Here is a 19,822-nt window from a genome sequence, read left to right on the forward strand (position 1 = left end):
ACACACCTCCCACAGGAACAGCACGGGGACAGATCTCACGCCAGCCGCAGAGAGAAGATGCGGGGTGCCTGCAGAACCGCCCCTCATCTTGCTCTGTATCAAACATCCTCTTGGCCCTCAGAACTCAAAGGTGTAGCCATTCATGTTTCTACACATATGAGAATTATTCTTAGTGGATTTCAGGGGAAAAGTGCTACAATGGAGTTCAAGTTTCTGGATCTTTAAAGGTTTTCTTATAAGACTAAGGCTAGACCTCTAATTCCCCATAGTATGTGATGGTTTGGTTGGAGTCTTCATATAGTGTCCTCAGGCAGTTAATTCACCCTCATACAGCAGGACCATGTGGCCCTTCCTTATTCCAGGACCGTCACTTGCCTTTTTAGAGAAAAACTTATTCCTGTGCCTGCTTCCTTAGGAGTAATCAAGTAAAACATCCTGAACTGCATACACTTTCCAGCCCTATTACTCAATAAATGCTTCAAAGAGTGGCCAGCTGTCATTCATCCATCCATGTTCACTGTTTAAGCAGGAGCCACAGTGGACTGCTACAGGGATCTTGCCAAAGCCACGGTCCTCTCCAAGAAGACACCAATGTTACCAGTGAGTTCACCATTATCCAGGAGTACTGTGTGGTCCTTCCTTCAAAGGGTTCATCACCGCAAGGGAACGGTTCTCACTCCTATTTTGAACCAATGCTTTCAGGAAGTCACTTTTCAAAGTTTTTGTGCTTTCTCAGTGGGACTTTGCCTGCTAGTTTTTTTGGTGGATAACCTTTCCATAAAACATCCTGTGGTATTTCAAACTAATGTGTAATGTCTTTGAGAGAGAGGCCAGCCTGGCATGGTCAGGGCTTAGGAAGGAAGGGGAAGAGATGGAAGAAACAAAACTAAGTGAAAAACCAGGACAGTGATGGGGATAGCTCCCGGAAGGAGCAGCAGCCTGGCAGGGACAGACGACCCTCCCGTTCCTAAAAGGCACCTGCAACAAAGATGGTGCAAACACACCTCCACACCTGGAAGGTAGCTGCGGGAAATCAATTAAAGTCTGTCCTTTTGTGCCTTTGTTCTTTTCCAGCCAACACCAGCCGGAGGGAGGTGATACCAGTTACTCTGAGTAACCCCCATGCTCCCCCTAATCCAAGTGCCTGGACCTAGAGCCACGAGCATGGAGGAGGTTGAAAACCACTAGCTTTCCCCACAACTTGGTTCCTAAAAATGCAAACTCCAGGACTCAAGTAAATCTTAAGGTAACAGCACTATATTAAAGTGAAACCATTTTCTTTTTAAAAAGAAAGAAAAAGGTACGAGTGTTAGTTTCAACAATGAGGTTATGAGTTCTGGGCAGCTGGGCTCTGACCACTGCCCCTTAGTGCTCTACTTCCGGGCACCCCAAAAGGCAAGAGGGGGTACCCCAGAGCCTCCAGGCAGCCAGAGGGGTGGGGGGGGGAGCATGCCACCATTCAGGAGCAGCTGAAAGCACTGACTAACAGGAGGAAGATGTGAAAGCAGCTGTGTGTGGAAGCTTCCACGAGCAGGACTGGCACCCCCGCCCCAGTTAGCTGAACACCGTATTCTGCTGCTGGGTCACCCGGATGAACGTCGTCCTCTTGCTGAGCTCTTTGAGCTTGGCGGCCCCCACATAGGTGCAGGTCGACCTCAGTCCACCAAGAATATCCCGGATCGTGTTTTCTACGTCCCCTTTGTAAGGCACTTCCACAGTCTTGCCCTCAGAGGCTCTGGAAGAGAAAGAAAGTGCTCCTTCTAACTGGGTTGTCTTTAAGGATAATTTCCAGCCAGAACTATCCCCAGCTTTAGCACCTTAACCAGCCTCAGATCCCTCAGGGAGCTAAACACCAGCCTGACCCCACTCCAACACTGCTACAAATGCCAACCTGACCACACCAGCAACTCAAATGAACTCAGTCCTCCTGCCCAGAACGCATGATCTCACTGCTGGCTACTCAAGAGCAGCAGGGCAAGGAGAGTGTGTCCAGTAGCGCAGGAGGTAGACCCGCACTCCCTGCAGAGTGGCACCCTCTCAGCAGCTGCCTCTGCTCTGCCACTACAGAAACTAACTTCCTCTCCACTCCACCTGTGTACACCAGCCTCCAACCTCCCACCGACCCAGAGCCGAACAGCCCAGAGATCGGAGAGCAGACCTGGAGGGTCCCCTGTAGAACAAGCCCTGCCACTGCCCCTTCTGCCTGCCCTCCCTGGCCCACAACAGAAAAAGCCTGGAGCTGTGCCCTCCTGCATGCCAGGTCAGATGCCAAGTGTCTTCAAAGGGGACAATTAAGAGGAGGAGGAGGATACCAATAAAATGAACTCAAGCCCTACCAGGTTACATAGGAACCTCCCCCAGAAAATTCCCTCTAACAACCCGTCTTTTGGGGGGGCCCTTTGCTGGGTACATTCACCCAGCTCACTCCCTGCACTCACACCAGTCACTATACCTGTCTTCCTGGTTGTGGGTAAGGTCCCAGCCATGTGGAACCAGAGGAGCACTAAGGACTTTTAGCATCTGAGACAATCTTTGGTCAGCATTCTTCCCGTTTCCAGGAACATTTAGAAATTACGGTCTAGCATATGGTACAAACACTAAACAATATCTAACTGGCCTTGCTGAGTCTTCACAAGGCCACCAAGTGATACTGATGCCACAAGTCAGGTCTCCTAACTGCACAAGGGAGTCACAGTGCAGACCTGCTTTTGGAGAGACATCACAGGGAAATCTCAAGTCTGTGTAAAACTGAGCCTTGATCTAAGGGCCAATCTGGAAATTGTGACAATTAACCAAACTGTTATTGGAACTTTCTCTAGCTGGTCTCTTCAACAGGTTAAAAAGTATCTCTTGATTAGAAATTTATTACCTAGTGTTTCAAAAGGTATTAACTCTTTTCACTGAAATCTACACATGCAAGACTCCCCCTGAGTGAAATCTGGATATCCGTCCACCAGACCAAGGGCCAGCCTGGCAGCTGGCTTAGAGCACCAAGATCATGAAGCAAGTCACTGGTCACACACAAGATGACCCATGTCACTATACTCTGTGACCAGAGACCACATCTGTGCACATGTGCCTGCAATGACTGCCATTTCGTTTCCTCAAGGCCGAGGTTAGCGCCTCCCTAACTACTTACTGGGGCTTACTGGAAATTATCCAGATTCTCATCATTGCTTCTCTAACTGGTGACCACACACCTCTTGCAAGTCATTTACTGTTGATGCTCAAGTCTTCTCATCTGTAAAACAAAGGTGCTTTGATCTATCTCCCAAGGACAGCGTGAGAAGTAAATAAATGGTTTTAATGACTGGGTAGGAACTAGCAAGCATAAATAACTCTATCTTAATTAAATTTAATGTCATATAGGAGAACTATTTCTGTGAGAAGATAATGTTGATGAGGCTGCAAACAGCCAGGGAAAGGGAAGAAAGGAATGAGGGAGGAAGAGAGAGAACAGATACAGCCTGCAGGTCTCAGGCTGCCTTTGGATTAAGGTTCTGACGATTTCTCTTTTGGCCCCTTGGCTTCTGTCTGTGCCAGAGCCTGGTCTGGACTTCCCTATCTGCTTGTCTTAGGGACAGGTAGAGGGCAAAAAAATGTACTCAGGAAAAGCAGCTACTGCCACTAGTGTGATCACAGAGGTGCCACTTACCCACCAGTACCTAACACCCTGTACCACACTGGGATGGTGACAATGGTTGCTGTTAAAACAAGGGGCTTTTTTTAAAAATTGACTTTAATAGAGGAAGGGAGTAAAAGAGAGAGAGGAATATCGATCTGTACCTGTATGTGCCCTGACTGGGGATCGAACCAATAACCTCTATGCTTCTGGTCGATATTCTAACCAACCAAGCTATCCGGCCAGGGCAAGCATGGGGCTTTTTGGCCAGAGGTCCAGGTTTGCACTGAAGCAATAATTACCCAGCTCCTCCTCCCCCGACAAACCTGGCAACCTCCTCCATCAGTTACCCTGGAGAAAGACGTCCTTCTTAGGCTTCATGGGAAGGAATGCTCTCTTGGTCTGAATGTCTGAAGTTGCCGGGGTGACAGTATAAATGTACTCCCCTTCCTCCCCCAGCCTTCCCCATACTATAACATCATCTTTATTGAGGTCCCCCTAAAAGAAAAGACTAAGGAGAATGAGGACAGAAGTCCCCCAGTGCTGCACTCAAGAACAACTCTGGGAGAGTGCCCCACACCACCCTCCTGCCTGTTAAGTCTCAGGAGTACTGATTGTTTACCTCTACATTGGTTTGAACCTTATATAATGCATCTGAATCTTATGTCCTTACAATAAGCTATTAGGCATGAAAAAAATGATGAAATGAGGATTCAGCCATGGAGGGCTTAGGTTTCCATCCCAGTGCCTGAGGCTTCCTGGAGAAAGGCAATCAGCCCTCTCACAGAGGACTTCCTTCTGAAGATAGATACAAGACCTTCCGTCCTGTCCCCTTTGTTAGCACTAATGCCAATGAGAAGTAATAGCAGACTCTGGAGCAGGGGAAGATAGAGGATATATTCTGCCATAAGGTTCTTAAAACACATGCAGACAGGCCCTGGCTGGTTGGCTCAGTGGTAGAGCGTCGGCCTGGCGTGCAGAAGTCCCAGGTTCGATTCCCGGCCAGGGCACACAGGAGAAGTGCCCATCTGCTTCTCCACCCCTCCCCCTCTCCTTTCTCTCTGTCTCTCTCTTCCCCTCCCGCAGCCAAGGCTCCATTGGAGCAAAGATGGCCCGGGGGCTGGGGATGGCTCCTTGGCCTCTGCCCCAGGTGCTAGAGTGGCTCTGGTCGCAACAGAGTGACGCCCCAGAGGGGCAGAGCATCGCCCCCTGGTGGGCAGAGCGTCGCCCCCTGGTGGGCGTGCCGGGTGGATCCCGGTCGGGCGCATGCGGGAGTCAGTCTGACTGTCTCTCCCCGTTTCCAGCTTCAGAAAAATACAAAAAAAAAAAAAAAAAAACCCATGCAGACAATTAAAATGAAAGTGATTTGTACAGTTGAAACCTCTATAATTTTATTAACCAATGTCACCCCAATAAATTTAATTAAAAATAAATAAAATGAAAGTGAAATAAAGGCCAGGTAATCTTTTGGGATCATGGATTTTAAAAAAGAAAAAAAGAAAGGAAAAGGAAAGGAAAGGAAAGGAAGGAAAAAAAAGAGAAAAGAAAAAAAGGAAAGCAAAACTGGAGTGAGTATCCCTTTTGCAATGAGTGACAGTTTAATGGCTAAAAATGCTGCCTGTTCTGTCAGGGCCTGGAAGCAAGTGAGAGTACTGAGCAAGCTTCCATAGGTGAACCCATTTTCTTCAAGAAAGGCCTACTTCCATGGGATCGTCGCGACCACACCCGTTTCATATGCAATGAGAGACCCATTCTTCAGCCCAACTCTTGCAGCCTGAATTCACACCAGGCCAGACATCAGTGGTTGCTGGGATAGTTCAGCAAAGGCTCTATCCGAAGGACAAGGCAGTAATCTTGCTGCCTACCCTTTGGCAGTCTGGAGTGTCACCTCCAGGACTTGGCTGCGCAAGAGTCATACCTACTCACACGTACCCCTAGTCATATGTCCAACCATTCCCAAACATTTCCAACCATCCCAAAACATTTCCACTCTCACTGCCTTTGGAAGACCCCAAACACTACAAATACTAGTTGGGTAAAAAAATATAGTGATTTAAAAAGACCAAAATAGGTTTTCTAACCCCTTCCCATGGTGCTTTACTATAAACAGAACTGGTGTTCTCTGAGACCAGTTTCTACCCCATTTCTGTAAGCAGCGGGGAGATGTGAGTCCACCAATGAAAAGCTGCGATTCCGCCCCTCACCGGTACTCGGCCACACCTCCCGCGTGCTTCTTCATCGCTGTTTCGGAGCTCATCCCGTAGAAGAGCTTGAGCTTCTGCCCGTTCCTCTCAATCACCTCACCAGCACACTCGGTGTGGCCCGAAAACATGCCTCCCAGCATGACGAAATCTGCTCCAGCTCCTAAACGCCAGTTGGGGGACAAAAGGAAGCAGCAAAGGAAAGAGCTCAGAGAAATCTGGCTCTGGAAAGACCTAAGTGCTATCACAACCTACTCCTTAGTAATTAATAATGACTACCTTCCCAAGGTCTAACTTCTTTAAAATCAGAGACACATTAACAACAGAACAGCATTTTACACTGCATGCGGTCCAGTCTAATACTTAATGCAGTAACTCTTCTACAATGTCCACACCAGGCATCTGGTTTACCTTAAGTTACTCTCAGCACTCTCACCCTGTTTGTGTAGATCATGAAAAGACCTCAGAACAGACAGACCTTCCTATACTAGAGACTGGGCATAAAGGAGATAATAGAGGGGTGTGTGTGTGTGTAAAACTCTACCCCACCTCTGTTCTGAAAAACATTTGACTTCCAGATTAAATAATATCCCACACTAATGAGCATATGACATGAAACTTCCAGACAGGGCACAGAGGAGACTGGGGTATTGAAGTTGCCTTTGTAGGCTATGTTGGAATAGGACCAGGAGCAGCTGGAACAGCAGGGCTGGCTCGCTGCTGTGTCCCCAGGGTTTGTCACAGTACATGGCACATGAGAGATGCAGAATGACTAGCTGTCAAGAAAGAAAAAGGTGTATGTGGAAGAAATAGAAACAGTCCCCATTCCTCACCCTGTCCATAGATAATTGTACCTAGCTCTCCACTGACTGCTACAAAGTGTAATAAACTGCTACAACCGCTCCTCCTGGGTAAGCCTTATTGAGGGTTTACATTGAGGATAGAAGATACCAGGGTACAGATGTATTAAGTAATCAGGATGAAGGACAAGGAGGAGCAAGCATAGGAATCCCTGACAAGTGGCTTTGACCTCTTCCATCTGGTTGTTTTAAGAGGACTTCGGGGTGAGGTCGGGGTTGGGAGGTGAGGCGGCACAGTCTCTCTGCTCAGCATCACAGAAAGGCAGGCTGTGCACCAAGCAGGCACCACAGGACCTTTCCACTTGGCCACAAGCTTTGAAAGCCGTTCCTTGCAGGGTCCGTAACACAAATGCTGGCTCCCTGACCCCCATGCCATGATTATAAGGGGCAAAGAAAACCAGTGTCCAGCCAGCCTCCTGATGACCACCGCCCTGGGGGGCAGATGTAATCAGCAGGAACACAGAGCACAGAGCCACTCAAAGGATGCCTTGAATTGGCTTCTATTTATTTTTATTTCTGAACACTCTCATGTCCTTTCCTAACCAGCTTTTTCCCCACCACGGTCCCTCTCCCTCACGCTCACTCATTTCTTGTGACACTGGAAGGAGTGTGGACGAGGAAAAGACAACAGGGACATCACCCAGATCCGTTATCTACAAGGCTCTTTCTTTAGGACTAATCACTTTAAAGTGAACTCAGCTCCCACTCTGAGCAGGGAGCCCAAGGTGGAACACCTCACCTGTTAGTATTAAGATGCAGCTCAAAAATCAACAGTAAAAATGTCCTTCGCCACCGCCCTATCATCAGGTTCTAACTGAGTGAACGAGAACAGGAGTCCCACCTTCTCCGTGCTCTGCCTGAGTGGAGGACCCTGACTTTGTCATTTGCCTCTTGGAGGCTGGTCCCCTGGCCATTCTCCAGGGCTGCCACAGACCCTGCTGCTGAGAACACTGCCCTATGTTTCCCTTTGTCACTACCAGTGTCACTATCACTGAACTATAGGTGTTTTAAAAGAGAGAGGCACTGCCAGCCTAAGACACTCTATGGGATGAACTCTGACCAGTGCTGAAGGAACTCAAAGAAGAATCACAGAATACAGAGGAGGGGAGGAGCCACTGGCATTCCTAAGACAGAAAGTTTTCCTTCACAGAAAAGAAAAATCAACAGCAAACGTGGCCCTGGGGTCAGGAAAGGAAGGCGGGGACATGGAAGTTTCGGTCTGCCTCCTGCCAATACCAGCTCCCACTTCGCCCTTTGGAGGGTCCAGCTGTGCAGTCAGCTCTGACTTCTGAATGAAATTTACAAAGGTTAACTGGCAGACACAGCTTGTTGAGATGCTGGACTTCCAAGTACTTTTCCAAGAAAAACCCAGAACCACCTCCTTCCCGGAACCACCCCCTCCTTCACCCCAGGTGCCAGCCCCACTGGCTCACAGATGGACACTGCTGCTCTCTAGTGGGGAGAGGGCTCCTCAGCCTCCAGAAAGAAACTGCTGCTGAGAAGCCAGCCCTCCGATGGGTTTCCCCAAAAACCCTCCTTGAAGTTCCCACGCATTCGAACTTGGTACTGTCCTATTCCACAGGTGCCCTGGGCCTGCTCAGCCTTGACTTCTGAGCCACGACTTCACCCGCTTGCAGAATGTCAATTCTTGCATCTATCCCTGGGTACTCGGCCTGCTCTCGACAAGCCAGAATGAAATTGATGCCGCAATGTGGGCCAGCTGGGTGCGAAATCCAGGGAGAGGACATTCAGGACTGGCCCAGAGCATCCCTACCAGTTTCACTCCCTCGTTCAGATCCCACCCCATTCCCAACCCCACTGCACAGCCAGCGCACAGCCGCAGGGAGCTCCCTCTCCCTCCATTCTCCTTACCAAAGGCTTTGGCGACATCTCCTGGACATGTGCAGCCTCCATCCTTCAAAGAGAAACAGCGCAGAGGATGTCAGTGGGAGCTCATCCAGACTGTCCCTCTCCCCTGTGGTGATTGGGAGTTGATACTCCCTGATCCCCACCCCCCAGTCAAGTACACAACCCTCAAAGCCAAAGATCAACACTTCTCTCAACAGGACACCTTCCACCCCAGCCCCACCCACTGCCTGGAAAGCTGCTGAGCATGGGAGGGGCTCTGACCTCATCCTCCTCGGGCCCTTACACCATCCGCCTAGCCAGTTGCCCTCCAAGTTCATTGGCATTTAGTAGCACCTCTCCCTGCTGCCTGGTGTGCAGTGAGATTTATTTTGTACAAGGCCTGAATTATTTTAAGAGCCAGAAAGGACACTCAGTCCATTCCTTTTTATCTCCAGCCACTCCATGTGTTTCTAATTCACCTTCATGTAATGTACCCAGTTACCTTGGTCAAACCTGCATACCTGACACCACTCTACCCACCTGGGCTGCCTACGTGCCTAGCAGGCCAGTCTGTTCTCTTGGGCTGCCCAATACAGCTCCACTGTGGGGGTCATGTTTAAACACCAGCAACACAGTACCCGGTTTCCAGGAGACAAAGCCCCCGCCCCATGCTGCATTACAAACACAGAGGCACAAAGGAGCCAGGCTCCCTGTGCTTCACAGTGTGGCCTGGGTGAGGTCTAAAAAGGCAATGGGATGGGAGGAAGGGGCGCGGAGGGAGGCCTGGAGCAGCACCCAGACCCCACAGGGTGAGGCATGGAAGCAAAGACACTGGGCAGTCAGGGCCGGCACTCAGGGTTGGCAAGATGTGACAAAGCCCAAACTCAGTCTGGGTCTTGGAGAAGCACCAAGGTCTCAGAAGAAAGTGCCTGTTCCCAGCAGGTGAGACCCAGCTTTGGAGCAGCCAGACAAGCACTGGGCAGAACATGGAAAACACAGGCCACCCAGACCACCTTGTGGCAGGAAGGTGTGCACCTCTGGAGTTGGAAGGTATCTATGCAGAACTGGAACCACTTTCCAAATAGTGTCTCCAACTGAGGACATGCATGGGGTCTCTATGACTCAATCCTTCTTTTCTGTTCGCTATTTAGGTCTGTCACTCCAGGATCTAGAACTAAACTGTGTCATGACTTCTTTGCAGTTCTGAGCAAAAGGGAGGAATGAAGGCTTGATCTTTTCCATCTCTGAGTATTTACTGACTGGAAGTATTTCCTCAATCAAGTGTGTTCTTCACATGTGGCTTCTCTGACCCGCAGAGGACCACAGGCTAGTGAGGGATGCTTATTTCAGAGGTAGCCTCTCTATTGAAGGTGTGTGGCCAAAGCCCTCCCCATGAAGACATATAGGGCCTGTGTTTTCCATGGTCTGGGTGGCCTGTGTTTTCCATGTTCTGCCCAGTGCTTGTCTGGCTGCTCCAAAGCTGGGTCTCACCTGCTGGGAACAGGCATTTCCTTCTGAGACCTTGGTGTTTCTCCAAGACCCAGAATGAGTTTGGGCTGTGTCACATCTTGCCAACCCCGAGCGCCACAGGCCCTATATGTCTTCATGGGGACTAACTGACAAGTTAGTGCTGCAAAGCTCCAGAATGTTCAGTTTCTCTTTCAAAAGGTACAACCCATGTTCCCTTCAAGTCTCCTGACAATTATTTTTAAATTGATTTACATCCTTTATCTAAACCAGCTCTATAGAATAGGGTTTTTCAAACTTATAACCTCAAAAGATTACATAGGCCCTGGCCAGTTGGCTCAGTGGATAGAGCACTAGCCTGGCGTACAGACATCCCAGGTTCTATCTAGACTCAGTCAGGGTACACGAGAAGTGACCATCCACTTCTCTCCTCCTCCATCTCCCTCTTCTCTCCCTCTTCTCCTCCTGCAGCCAGTAGCTTGATTGGTTAGAGCATCGGCCCTGGGCAATGGGGATAGCTCAGTTGGAAGCATCAGCCTCAGGCACTGAGGACAGCTCAGTTGATTAGAGCATCAGCCCAGAATGGAGTTGCAGGTGGATCCCAGTTGGGTTCTATGTGGGAGTCTATCTCCCTTCTTCTCACTTAAAAAAAATAAATAGGCCCTAGCGGGTTGGTTCAGTGGTAGAGCGTCGGCCTGGCGTGCAGGAGTCCTGGGTTCGATTCCTGGCCAGGGCACACAGGAGAGGCGTCCATCTGCTTCTCCCCCCTTTCCCCCCTCCTTCCTCTCTGTATCTCTCTTCCCCTCCCGCAGCTGAGGCTCCATTGGAGCAAAGTTGGCCCGGGCACTGAGGATGGCTCCGTGGCCTCTGCCTCAAGCGCTGGAATGGCTCTGGTTGCAACAGAGCGATGCCCCAGACGGGCAGAGCATCGCCCCCTGGTGGGCATGCCGAGTGGATCCCGTTCGGGCGCATGCAGGAGTTTGTCTGACTGCCTCCTTATTTCCAACTTCAGAAAAATACAAAAAAAAATAATAATAAATAAATAAAATAAACTCATGCTCCTATTAAAAGAACTCCCTGATACATCTGACTTTAAACACCTACGTGCACACATACAGACACCTCACATTTTTTGCTCACTTGCCTGTGAGTCGGGAGCCTGTGACTCCTAGGGTGCCTCATGTATGGTCCTGAAGTTCCACATTACTGTGGTCAGTGAGGAGGCCTGACTCAAAAGACCTGTGCTGCTGGGACCCTGAGACACTGAGCTCTTCTCCCAGGATGGACTGAGATGTTCAGTTAAGAAGACCTTGTGATGTGCTGTGGAGAGGAAGTCATACTCACAGACTCATCTGCTCACCTGGTCTGGGCGTGCGCTAGGAAACAGACAATGCCGACCAAACAAGCCAGACTGCTTGTTTAACCCGGTGCAACCCAACCTTACATCATGCTTTAGGGCGCAGGAGTCAACCCCTTGCTCCCACTTACAGGGAATTTCCAAAAATCGTTCAAAGCATGATTTCATGTTTCCAGGAAACAGAGCAGTAGGGGCAACCCCCTGCAACCGAAAAAAGACACTGACTTTCATATGTAACCATTCAAAGCTGCCGGAAACTTGTTTTTTAAAAAAATGTGCAGTGCTAGCTAGCTTCCATGGCAAAAGTACTAAAAACGGTGCAAATATTCAAAGGGATACTTGTTTAGTTTTTCAAGAGTGTTAACATTTTAGTAGAAAAGACATCACATCACACAAGTGGTAATCTGATCTGTGAACTGTTAGCATAGCTCGCTCTTCTGCTTAAAAAAAATCATTGCTCACCCCTAAATAAGGGGTAGTAAAAAGCAAGCATGGAGCAGGCAGGGAAATTTGACTCAAGCACCTACTATGAGCCAGCACTGCTAAAAACTTAACTGTTAAAACACCACAAGAACCTGAAGTTGATATTTTGGAGGGGGGGGGGGGACAGAAAGGTTGAGTAACCAGCCCAAGGTCACACAGCTGTAGTAACTGAACAAGATTAGAACCCTGGTTAAAAGTCAACTCTGCCTGACCTGTGGTGGCGCAGTGGATAAAGCGTCGACCTGGAAATGCTGAGGCTGCCGGTTCGAAACCCTGGGCTTGCCTGGTCAAGGCACATATGGGAGTTGATGCTTCCAGCTCCTCCCCCCCTTCTCTCTCTCTGTCTCTCTCTCCTCTCTCTCTGTCTCTCTCTCCTCTCTAAAAATGAATAAATAAAATAAAATAAAATTTAAAAAAAAAGTCAACTCTAAAAATGTCTAGAAGCATACTTATCAAAACATCATCTTAAGATGATGGTAGTTCTCGTCATATTTATTTTCTTTACCTTTATTTGTATTTTCTAGCTTTTTCTAGGCTAAATCTTTTTTTGCTGGGGAATTTTTCAAGCCTAAAAAAATTATTTGAAAGAATTAACTTAGGCAGTTTGACCCTGGCTTGAGCAAGGGGTCACTTGCTCTGCTGTAGCCCCTGGTCAAGGAACATAGGAGAAAGCAATCAATGAACAACTAAGGTGTTGCAACGAAGAATTGATGCTTCTCATCTCTCTTCCTTCCTGTCTGTCCATCTCTGCCTCCCTCTGTCTCTGTCACAAAAAAAGAAAAAAGAAAAAAAACAATTAACTTAGGTCTTTCTAAATAAAGGTTGAGGAATTCCTAACGTACTACATTAAATCAGTAAAATTATAGGTACTTTGCTGATCAGCCTTTCCTCCTTTGCTGAGGGTCAGTGAGGGGACGAGGGTACTGATAGTGTCGGGAATGAGGGGTTGGGGGCCGCACTGAATGAGCCCCACCCTCTCTCATTATAACCCCTCACAACGTCAGGCTCCCTCAAACTTGATAAACATGTTCTCCAGATCTTTACAAAATGCACTGAGTAAAGAACAGATGATAGTAATCCCAGACAACCTAGTCATAGAACTTTTTTTAGGTCCTGTGAAGCACTACTAAGTCCAAGCCATTTTGCTTGTTGGTTTAAATCCCTCCCCTTCCAGTGGTTCAGCAAGTGCCGATTCTTGACTCTCCACTGGAAGACGTGTGTGAGGACTCTGGGGGGGAAGGGGCTTGGCACAGAGCAGGTTAAGCTGAAGCCTCCCAGAGCAATGTGGTGGGGAAACGAGCAGACCTGGAATCCTGCGGAAACCTGCCTTCTTTGTGACTTCAGCAAGCCCCTCACCCTCTTTGAATCTCCTCATTTTTTAATGAGGGCGGTCAAGGAAGGAAGTGGACTGCTGGAGAAGAACAGATTGTGGTGAGTGCTGGCTCTGCCCCATTCCAGCAGTGTGGTGTGAACAAGCTACTTAAGAACTCCAAGTCTCAGTGTTATCACCTGGTATGATTGATAACTGTATGTGTCAACTTCTCTGGGCCACGGAGTACCTAGTTATCTGGTTAAAAATCATTCTGGATGTTTCTGTGGGGGTGTCTGTGGACAAGCTTAACATTTGAATCAATAGACTGAGTAATGCAGACTGCCCTCCCTAATGTGGGTGGGCCCCATCTAATCAGTTGAAGGCTTGATTGGAACAAAAATGCTGACCCTCTGGGAGTGAGAGAATTTTTCCTAACTGACTGCGTCTGAATTGGGAAATGGGCTTTTCCCTGCCTCCTAATTCCAACTGAAACATTGGCTCTTCCTGGTCTCAGGTCTGCAGACTTAGACTAGAACCCTACCATCAGCTGTCTCTAGTTTATCGAGTCATCTTGCAGATCTTGGGACTTCTCACCCTCCATAATAATGTGAACCAACACCTTATAATAAAACTTTTTCTCTCCCTTTCTCTCTCTCAAAACACACACACACACACACACACACACACGACTGTTTCTCTATAGCAGTGGTCCCCAACCCCTGGGCCGCGGACCAGTACCAGTCCGTGGGCCATTTGGTACCGGTCCGCAAAGAAAGAATAAATAACTTACATTATTTCCATTTTATTTATATTTAAGTCTGAATGATGTTTTATTTTTAAAAAATGACCAGATTCCCTCTGTTACATCCGTCTAAGACTCACTCTTGATGTTTATCTTGGTCACGTGATACATTTATCCATTCCACCTTAAAGGCTGGTCCGTGAAAATCTTTTCTGACATTAAACTGGTCCGTGGCCCAAAAAAGGTTGGGGACCACTGCTCTAGAGTGGTCCTATCAAATAAAGGTAATAGCTACCCTGTCGGGTTGTTCCAAGGAATAAAGATTATATGGATGGCCTGACCAGGTGGTGGAGCAGTGGATAGAGCATCAGACTGGGACCCGGAGGACCCAGGTTCAAAACCCCTAGGTCTCTGGCTTGAGCGTGGGCTCATCAGCTTGAGCAGGGGCTCATCAGCTTGAGCACAGGGTCGCTGGCTTGAGCGTGGGATCATAGACATGACTGCATGGTCTCTGGCTTGAGCCCAAAGGTCGCTGGTTTGAAGTCCAAGGTTGCTGGGTTGAGCAAGGGGTCACTCGATATGCTATAGCCCCCCTGCCTCTCCCCCACAGTCAAGGCACATATGAGAAAGCAATCAATGAACAACTAAGGTGCCACAATGAAGAACTGATGCTTCTCATCTCTCTCCCTTCCTGTCTGTCTGTCCCTATCTGTCCCTCTCTCTGACTCTGTCAAAAATAAATAAAAAATATTATAGGTATGTTAAATGACTGGCAGATAGTAGATGTTCAATAAATGACAGCCATTACTTCCTCCAAAGCTGTTTCCAACCTTAAAATTCTCTCCTTTGTGTGATGTCCCTAGCAGATGACAAAATTAACCGTTCACACCTTAATCTTCACCTACACAGGGGGCATCCTGAATTTTTCAGTCCTCTGCCTCTCAGAGGCCCACATAGCCCACAATATACAGAAACCTGATTCAAGCCCAGCCCCTTGGGCATAAGCACCTGCTGAACAGGCTCAATGCTGTGGCTTCCTTCTGAACTTCACTGGCATGGACATGCTAATTCAGCAACTTAAGTGTACAATGAGACAGCTGGAAGGAAACTGAACAAAGTGGCAGGATCCAAAACATACCACAGGTTTCCAGTGGGTTTAGAACTGCTGGAGGGAGGGGGGGCTGCTTGTGAAATTCCGTTAGTCAAAGGGAAAACAGCTGCTTTGAACCCAAGACACCCAGCTGATTAGAAGGAATGAGCTGAAGTCAGAGCACAGTCCCCATATTAGTCTGTGAACATCATCTGATCTTTCGGCTACAAATTAAACTTCTAACCTCATCTAGGAAATTTGTCACCATGAATAGAAAATTAAGAACCTCAGAGCACCAGCATCACAAGCCTGAGCTGTCATTGTCCCTAAATGACAAATTCAGATGCTCCCTGGTGTTAGCAGATGAGACCTGCCCCTGGAACAATGACCTGACATGACCTGTAGAAGCCAGTAGTTCCTTTCTAAAACTTTTTTTTTCTTTTTCATTTTTCCGAAGCTGGAAACAGGGAGGCAGTCAGACAGACTCCCGCATGCGCTCGACCTGGATCCACCCGGCACACCCACCAGGGGGCGATGCTCTGTCCCTCTGGGGTGTTGCTCTGTTGCATCCAGAGCCATTCTAGCGCCTGAGGCAGAGGCCACAGAGCCATCCTCAGCGCCTGGGCCATCTTTGCTCCACTGGAGCCTCGGCTGCGGGAGGGGAAGAGAGATACAGAGAGGAAGGAGAGGGGGAGGGGTGGAGAAGCAGATGGGCGCTTCTCCTGTGTGCCCTGGCCGGGAATCGAACCTGGGGCTCCTGCACGCCAGGCCAATGCTCTACCACTGAGCCAACCAACCAGGGCCTAAAACTTTTTTAATTTATTAAAGAGAGAAAAAGAAAGAAAAATCAATTTGTCATTTCACTTATTTTGCATTCATTGGTTCCTTCTTGCATGTGCCCTGCCTGGGTATAAAATCTCAAACTTGGCTTATTAGGCTGACTATCTAACCACTGAGTCACTCAGCCCAGGCCAGGTTCTTAGTCTTGACAGCACATATGGATTACTTGAAGGACTTGTTAAAACAGATTCCTGGGTCTCACCTCCTCAGTTTCTTTCTTTTTTTTTGGTTAATTGATTTTGAGAGACAGAAACACTGATTTGTTATTCTACTTATTATTTATGCTTTCCTTGGTTGATTTTTGTATGCGCCTGCAGCTCGGCATAGCAGATGACTCTTTAACTAAGCCCCCAACCCGGGCCCTGAGCGTCTGATTCAGGCATGGATGAGGTTTCAAACTTTCTAACATGTTCTCAGTTGATACTGATGCTGCTGGTCTGGGCACCACACTTAGGGAACCGAAATAAGCTACAAACTAGTGTGCTGTGTCAAGTAAGATCCCAAACTGATTTCCAGTCAGTCCACCCCTCCCACAAATGGTCCCCTAACTGTGAAATTTCTCGAAAGGAACAGTATGGGATCTTAGAATGTGTTCATAGAAAAACTATTAATTTGGCCCCCAATGATTTGGAAATGGCAGCCATTTAAGGTATATAGTATAGGGAATAAATTCTGATTAAGCCTCTTGAAGTAATAGAGACCTGTGACTTTTGGGAGCCAACTGAAGAGTCAAATTCACTAAGATAGGGTCCAGGAATGTCAACTAAAAAAGCTTCCCTGGTGGTTCTTGTGCAGTCAATCCAAGGCAGATGCTACAGGGAGCATCTGAGACCAGTGGCATATTAGAGAAGGTGCAGTCTGATGATTCCAAACTCAATCACCTCACTCGGCAAGCATAGGACGATGGCTTTAAGTCAGCCTCTTCCACACTAGTTGTTTAATAAATGGGTGCTAGTTTGTTCACTGTGGCAAGAGCTAAAGGAACAGGCACTGAGTGGAGGGCCTCAGAACCCTGCCCACCAGTCGAGCAACCTTCAGTCCTTCACCAGCTTCCAGCCCCATAGCAGATGCTCAATGATGACTAGCTGACTGTGTGGATGGACGAGTGGATGGGTGGAAAGCCTGGGGTGAAGAATCAGAAGGAGCACAGGGAATCTGCACTGGGCCAGGAGTTATGGATCTGGCTCCTAGCTTCGGTGGCTACCTGAAGGTCACAGGCAGGGAAGTAACAGCTGCAGTGCTCACACGCTGTGGGGAGGCTCAGAGGGGACAGTATGCATGCGGGATTTTTAAAGAGTACTGGTATACGCTTAAAGCAGGTCCAGAAATCAAACCTCCGCAGCCTGAAATGCTGAGCAAAAACCAGTAAGATACCATTCCACAGAGATATGTAATTCACTGCCTTAGGACTTAAAAAATAATAATGTCTATTATTTAATGTGGGAGCATTGTTTAGCAAGTGTACAACTGAAAAGATCTGAAGATCTAATTTACTACAGTGGTACCTTGAGATACGAATTTAATTCGTTCTGTAACTGAGCTCGTAAGTCAGTCACCTTGTATCACAAACTGCCGATACTAGACCCATGCGCCAACGTGCCAACTAGAGGCAGCTTCCCGAATAACGACTCATATCTCGGAATTTCGCTTGGATCTCAAACAAAAATATGGACCGAGTCGCAGCTCGTATCTTAAAAAATTCGTATGTTGGTCTTTTCGTATCTCAAGGTACCACTGTATATTCAATAGACCATTGTATTGAATATAGTACCACTATATAACATTGTGTTGTTATAGAACTACTAAAAATATGTCATTACTTCAGAGTTTGTGAAAAAAAAATACACATATGATCCACATGAGTGGAAGCCACAGTTCTAGCCAAGTCCGTCCAATATGATCTGACATGTTCTGTCCTGTTCTGAGCATCTCATGTAAAGGGGGAGAGACACAATAACTCTCTTCAACTGTATGAAATGTGGTCGCATCGATAAGGTGGAGAATTACAGATAAATTGAGGATTTCAACCTTACATTCATTCAACCCTGAATATTAAGTGTCTGAGCACTTCGTTACAGTTCTTCCAGGAGCTTCATGAAAGTATTGTTCAATCCCAGGGGAACCAAGATGGCAGTGGAGTAGACAGACGCTCAGACTCCCAGCTCACACCACCAAACGGGATTACAAATTAATTTAGGGACAATCAGCATGAAAAACCAACTTTGAATTAAAAAAACAGGTCTCAAAAACTAAGGAGCAAAGAAGAAGCCACACCGTGCCTGGTAGGGAGCGCCGAGCCATGTGTGGGGGCTATCCTGCTTCCAGGAGTAAAGGTGGGGTGAGACTGAGAGCCCAGAAGGGCTCTTATTACAAGGAGAAGAGCAGAGAATATTGCTCACAGCCACTTGCCTGGGGACCTGGGAACGAGATGAGTTGAGAGGGCTGGCTTGTCTTCCAAAATGAAAGTGGGGAGAGAGAGACAGATGATGACAGGCAGAGGAATGCATGGGATGACCTGAGAAGCTGACTCATCCAGTGTGGAGGCAGCCATAGCTGGGGGAGGGGTTGAACCCTCAACAAAGCACAAGCCTAAAGTGGTTCAGAGTGACCCACCTCCTGAAAGCTCTGCAGCTTCAATCAGAGCAACAAGACACAGTTGAAAACAGAAAGTGGGGAGGAGGGGCAGTAACTCAGGTGTCCATGGAGATCTGAGATACACCTCCCCCTACTAAAAGGGAGAAAACACTGTGCCCCCCCCCCAGAGAAGCTGGCAGATTGGGCCTTCAGAGTCTCAGGTTACACCCACCACATTCCTGGATACAGCTTCAAATAAGCCCCCGGCCGAGATCGGTAAACAAGACTACCACTGAGTTAAGAAAACTGAGAAGAAAACAAACAAATCAAGACTTCAAAGAGACTCTACTAGGTAAGGAAATCACAGCTGGAAGAAGCCTACAAGTCATACAGAATAATGGGTAGGCAGAGAAGCATAAGTCATATGTTTCAACAAGATAAATCCTCTGAGGGGGGTGGGGAGGAGGCGAGGAAGGAGAAAGAGGGGGTGGGGGGAGGGAAGGGGCACAAAGAAAACCAGAGAGAAGATGACGGAAGACAATTTGACTTTGGGTGAGGGGTATGCAACATAATCAAATGTCAAAATAACCTGGAGATGTTTTCTTGGAACATATGTACCCTGATTTATCAATGTCACTGCATTAAAATTAATAAAAATAAGATAAAAAAAAGATAAATCCTCTGAGAAGTTTTGGACGAATCAGAAGTAATCAACTTACCGGATACAGAGTCTAAAATAATGATTTTTAGAATGCTTAAAGATCTCAAAGCTACAATGGATGGACTTAATGAACATTTCAGTAAAGAAATTGAAAGCATCAAAAAGGACACAGAAATTATGAAGAAGAACCAGACAGAAATGACAAACACAATATCAGAAATGAAGACTACATTGGAAGGAATTAAAAGTAGGCTGGATGAAGCAGAGGATCGAATCAGTGACTTAGAGGACAAGACAAGTGAAAGCACGGAATAGAGCAGCAAAAAGAAAAGAGACAGAAAAAACTGAGGAAACTCTAAGAGAGCTCTGTGACAACCTAAAAAGAAACAACAGCCGCATCATAGGGGTTCCTGAAGAAGAGAAAGAACAAGGGTTAGAGACCTTGTTGAATGAACTCATAGCTCAGCGGTTCTCACTTGTGGGTTGCGACCCCGGCAGGGTTGCCTAAAGCCATCAGCAGGTATTTACATTCCGAATCATAACTGTAGCAAGATTACAGTTATGAAGTAGCCACCAAAATTATTTTTTGGTTTGGGGTCACCACAACATGAGGAACTGTATTGCAGGGTCATGGCATTAGAAAGGTTGAAAACCACTGTCATAGCTGAAAACTTCCCTAAACTGATGCAGGAAAAAGTCACATAAGTTCAAGAAGCACAGAGAATCCATTAAAAAGAAACCCAAACAAATCTACACCAAAACACA

General features: G+C 47.5%; 1 protein-coding gene across 2 annotated transcripts in view; it reads right to left on the reverse strand.

Moving 5' to 3' along the window:
* Nucleotides 1-1,241: 1,241 nt before the first annotated feature.
* The window catches only part of GMPR (guanosine monophosphate reductase), a 50,888-nt gene continuing 32,307 nt past the window's right edge, over nt 1,242-19,822 (reverse strand). For both annotated transcript variants that reach the window (XM_066268338.1, XM_066268336.1), the window contains 3 exons: nt 8,556-8,598; nt 5,827-5,986; nt 1,242-1,735 (listed from right to left, as the gene is read on the reverse strand). In XM_066268338.1, coding sequence (XP_066124435.1) covers nt 1,555-1,735; nt 5,827-5,986; nt 8,556-8,598 — 384 coding nt within the window. In that variant the 3' untranslated portion in view covers nt 1,242-1,554. The remainder of the gene's footprint in view (nt 1,736-5,826; nt 5,987-8,555; nt 8,599-19,822) is intronic.

Source organism: Saccopteryx bilineata, chromosome 3 (genome assembly GCF_036850765.1).
Source record: "Saccopteryx bilineata isolate mSacBil1 chromosome 3, mSacBil1_pri_phased_curated, whole genome shotgun sequence".
Classification (NCBI taxonomy): Eukaryota; Metazoa; Chordata; class Mammalia; order Chiroptera; family Emballonuridae; genus Saccopteryx; species Saccopteryx bilineata.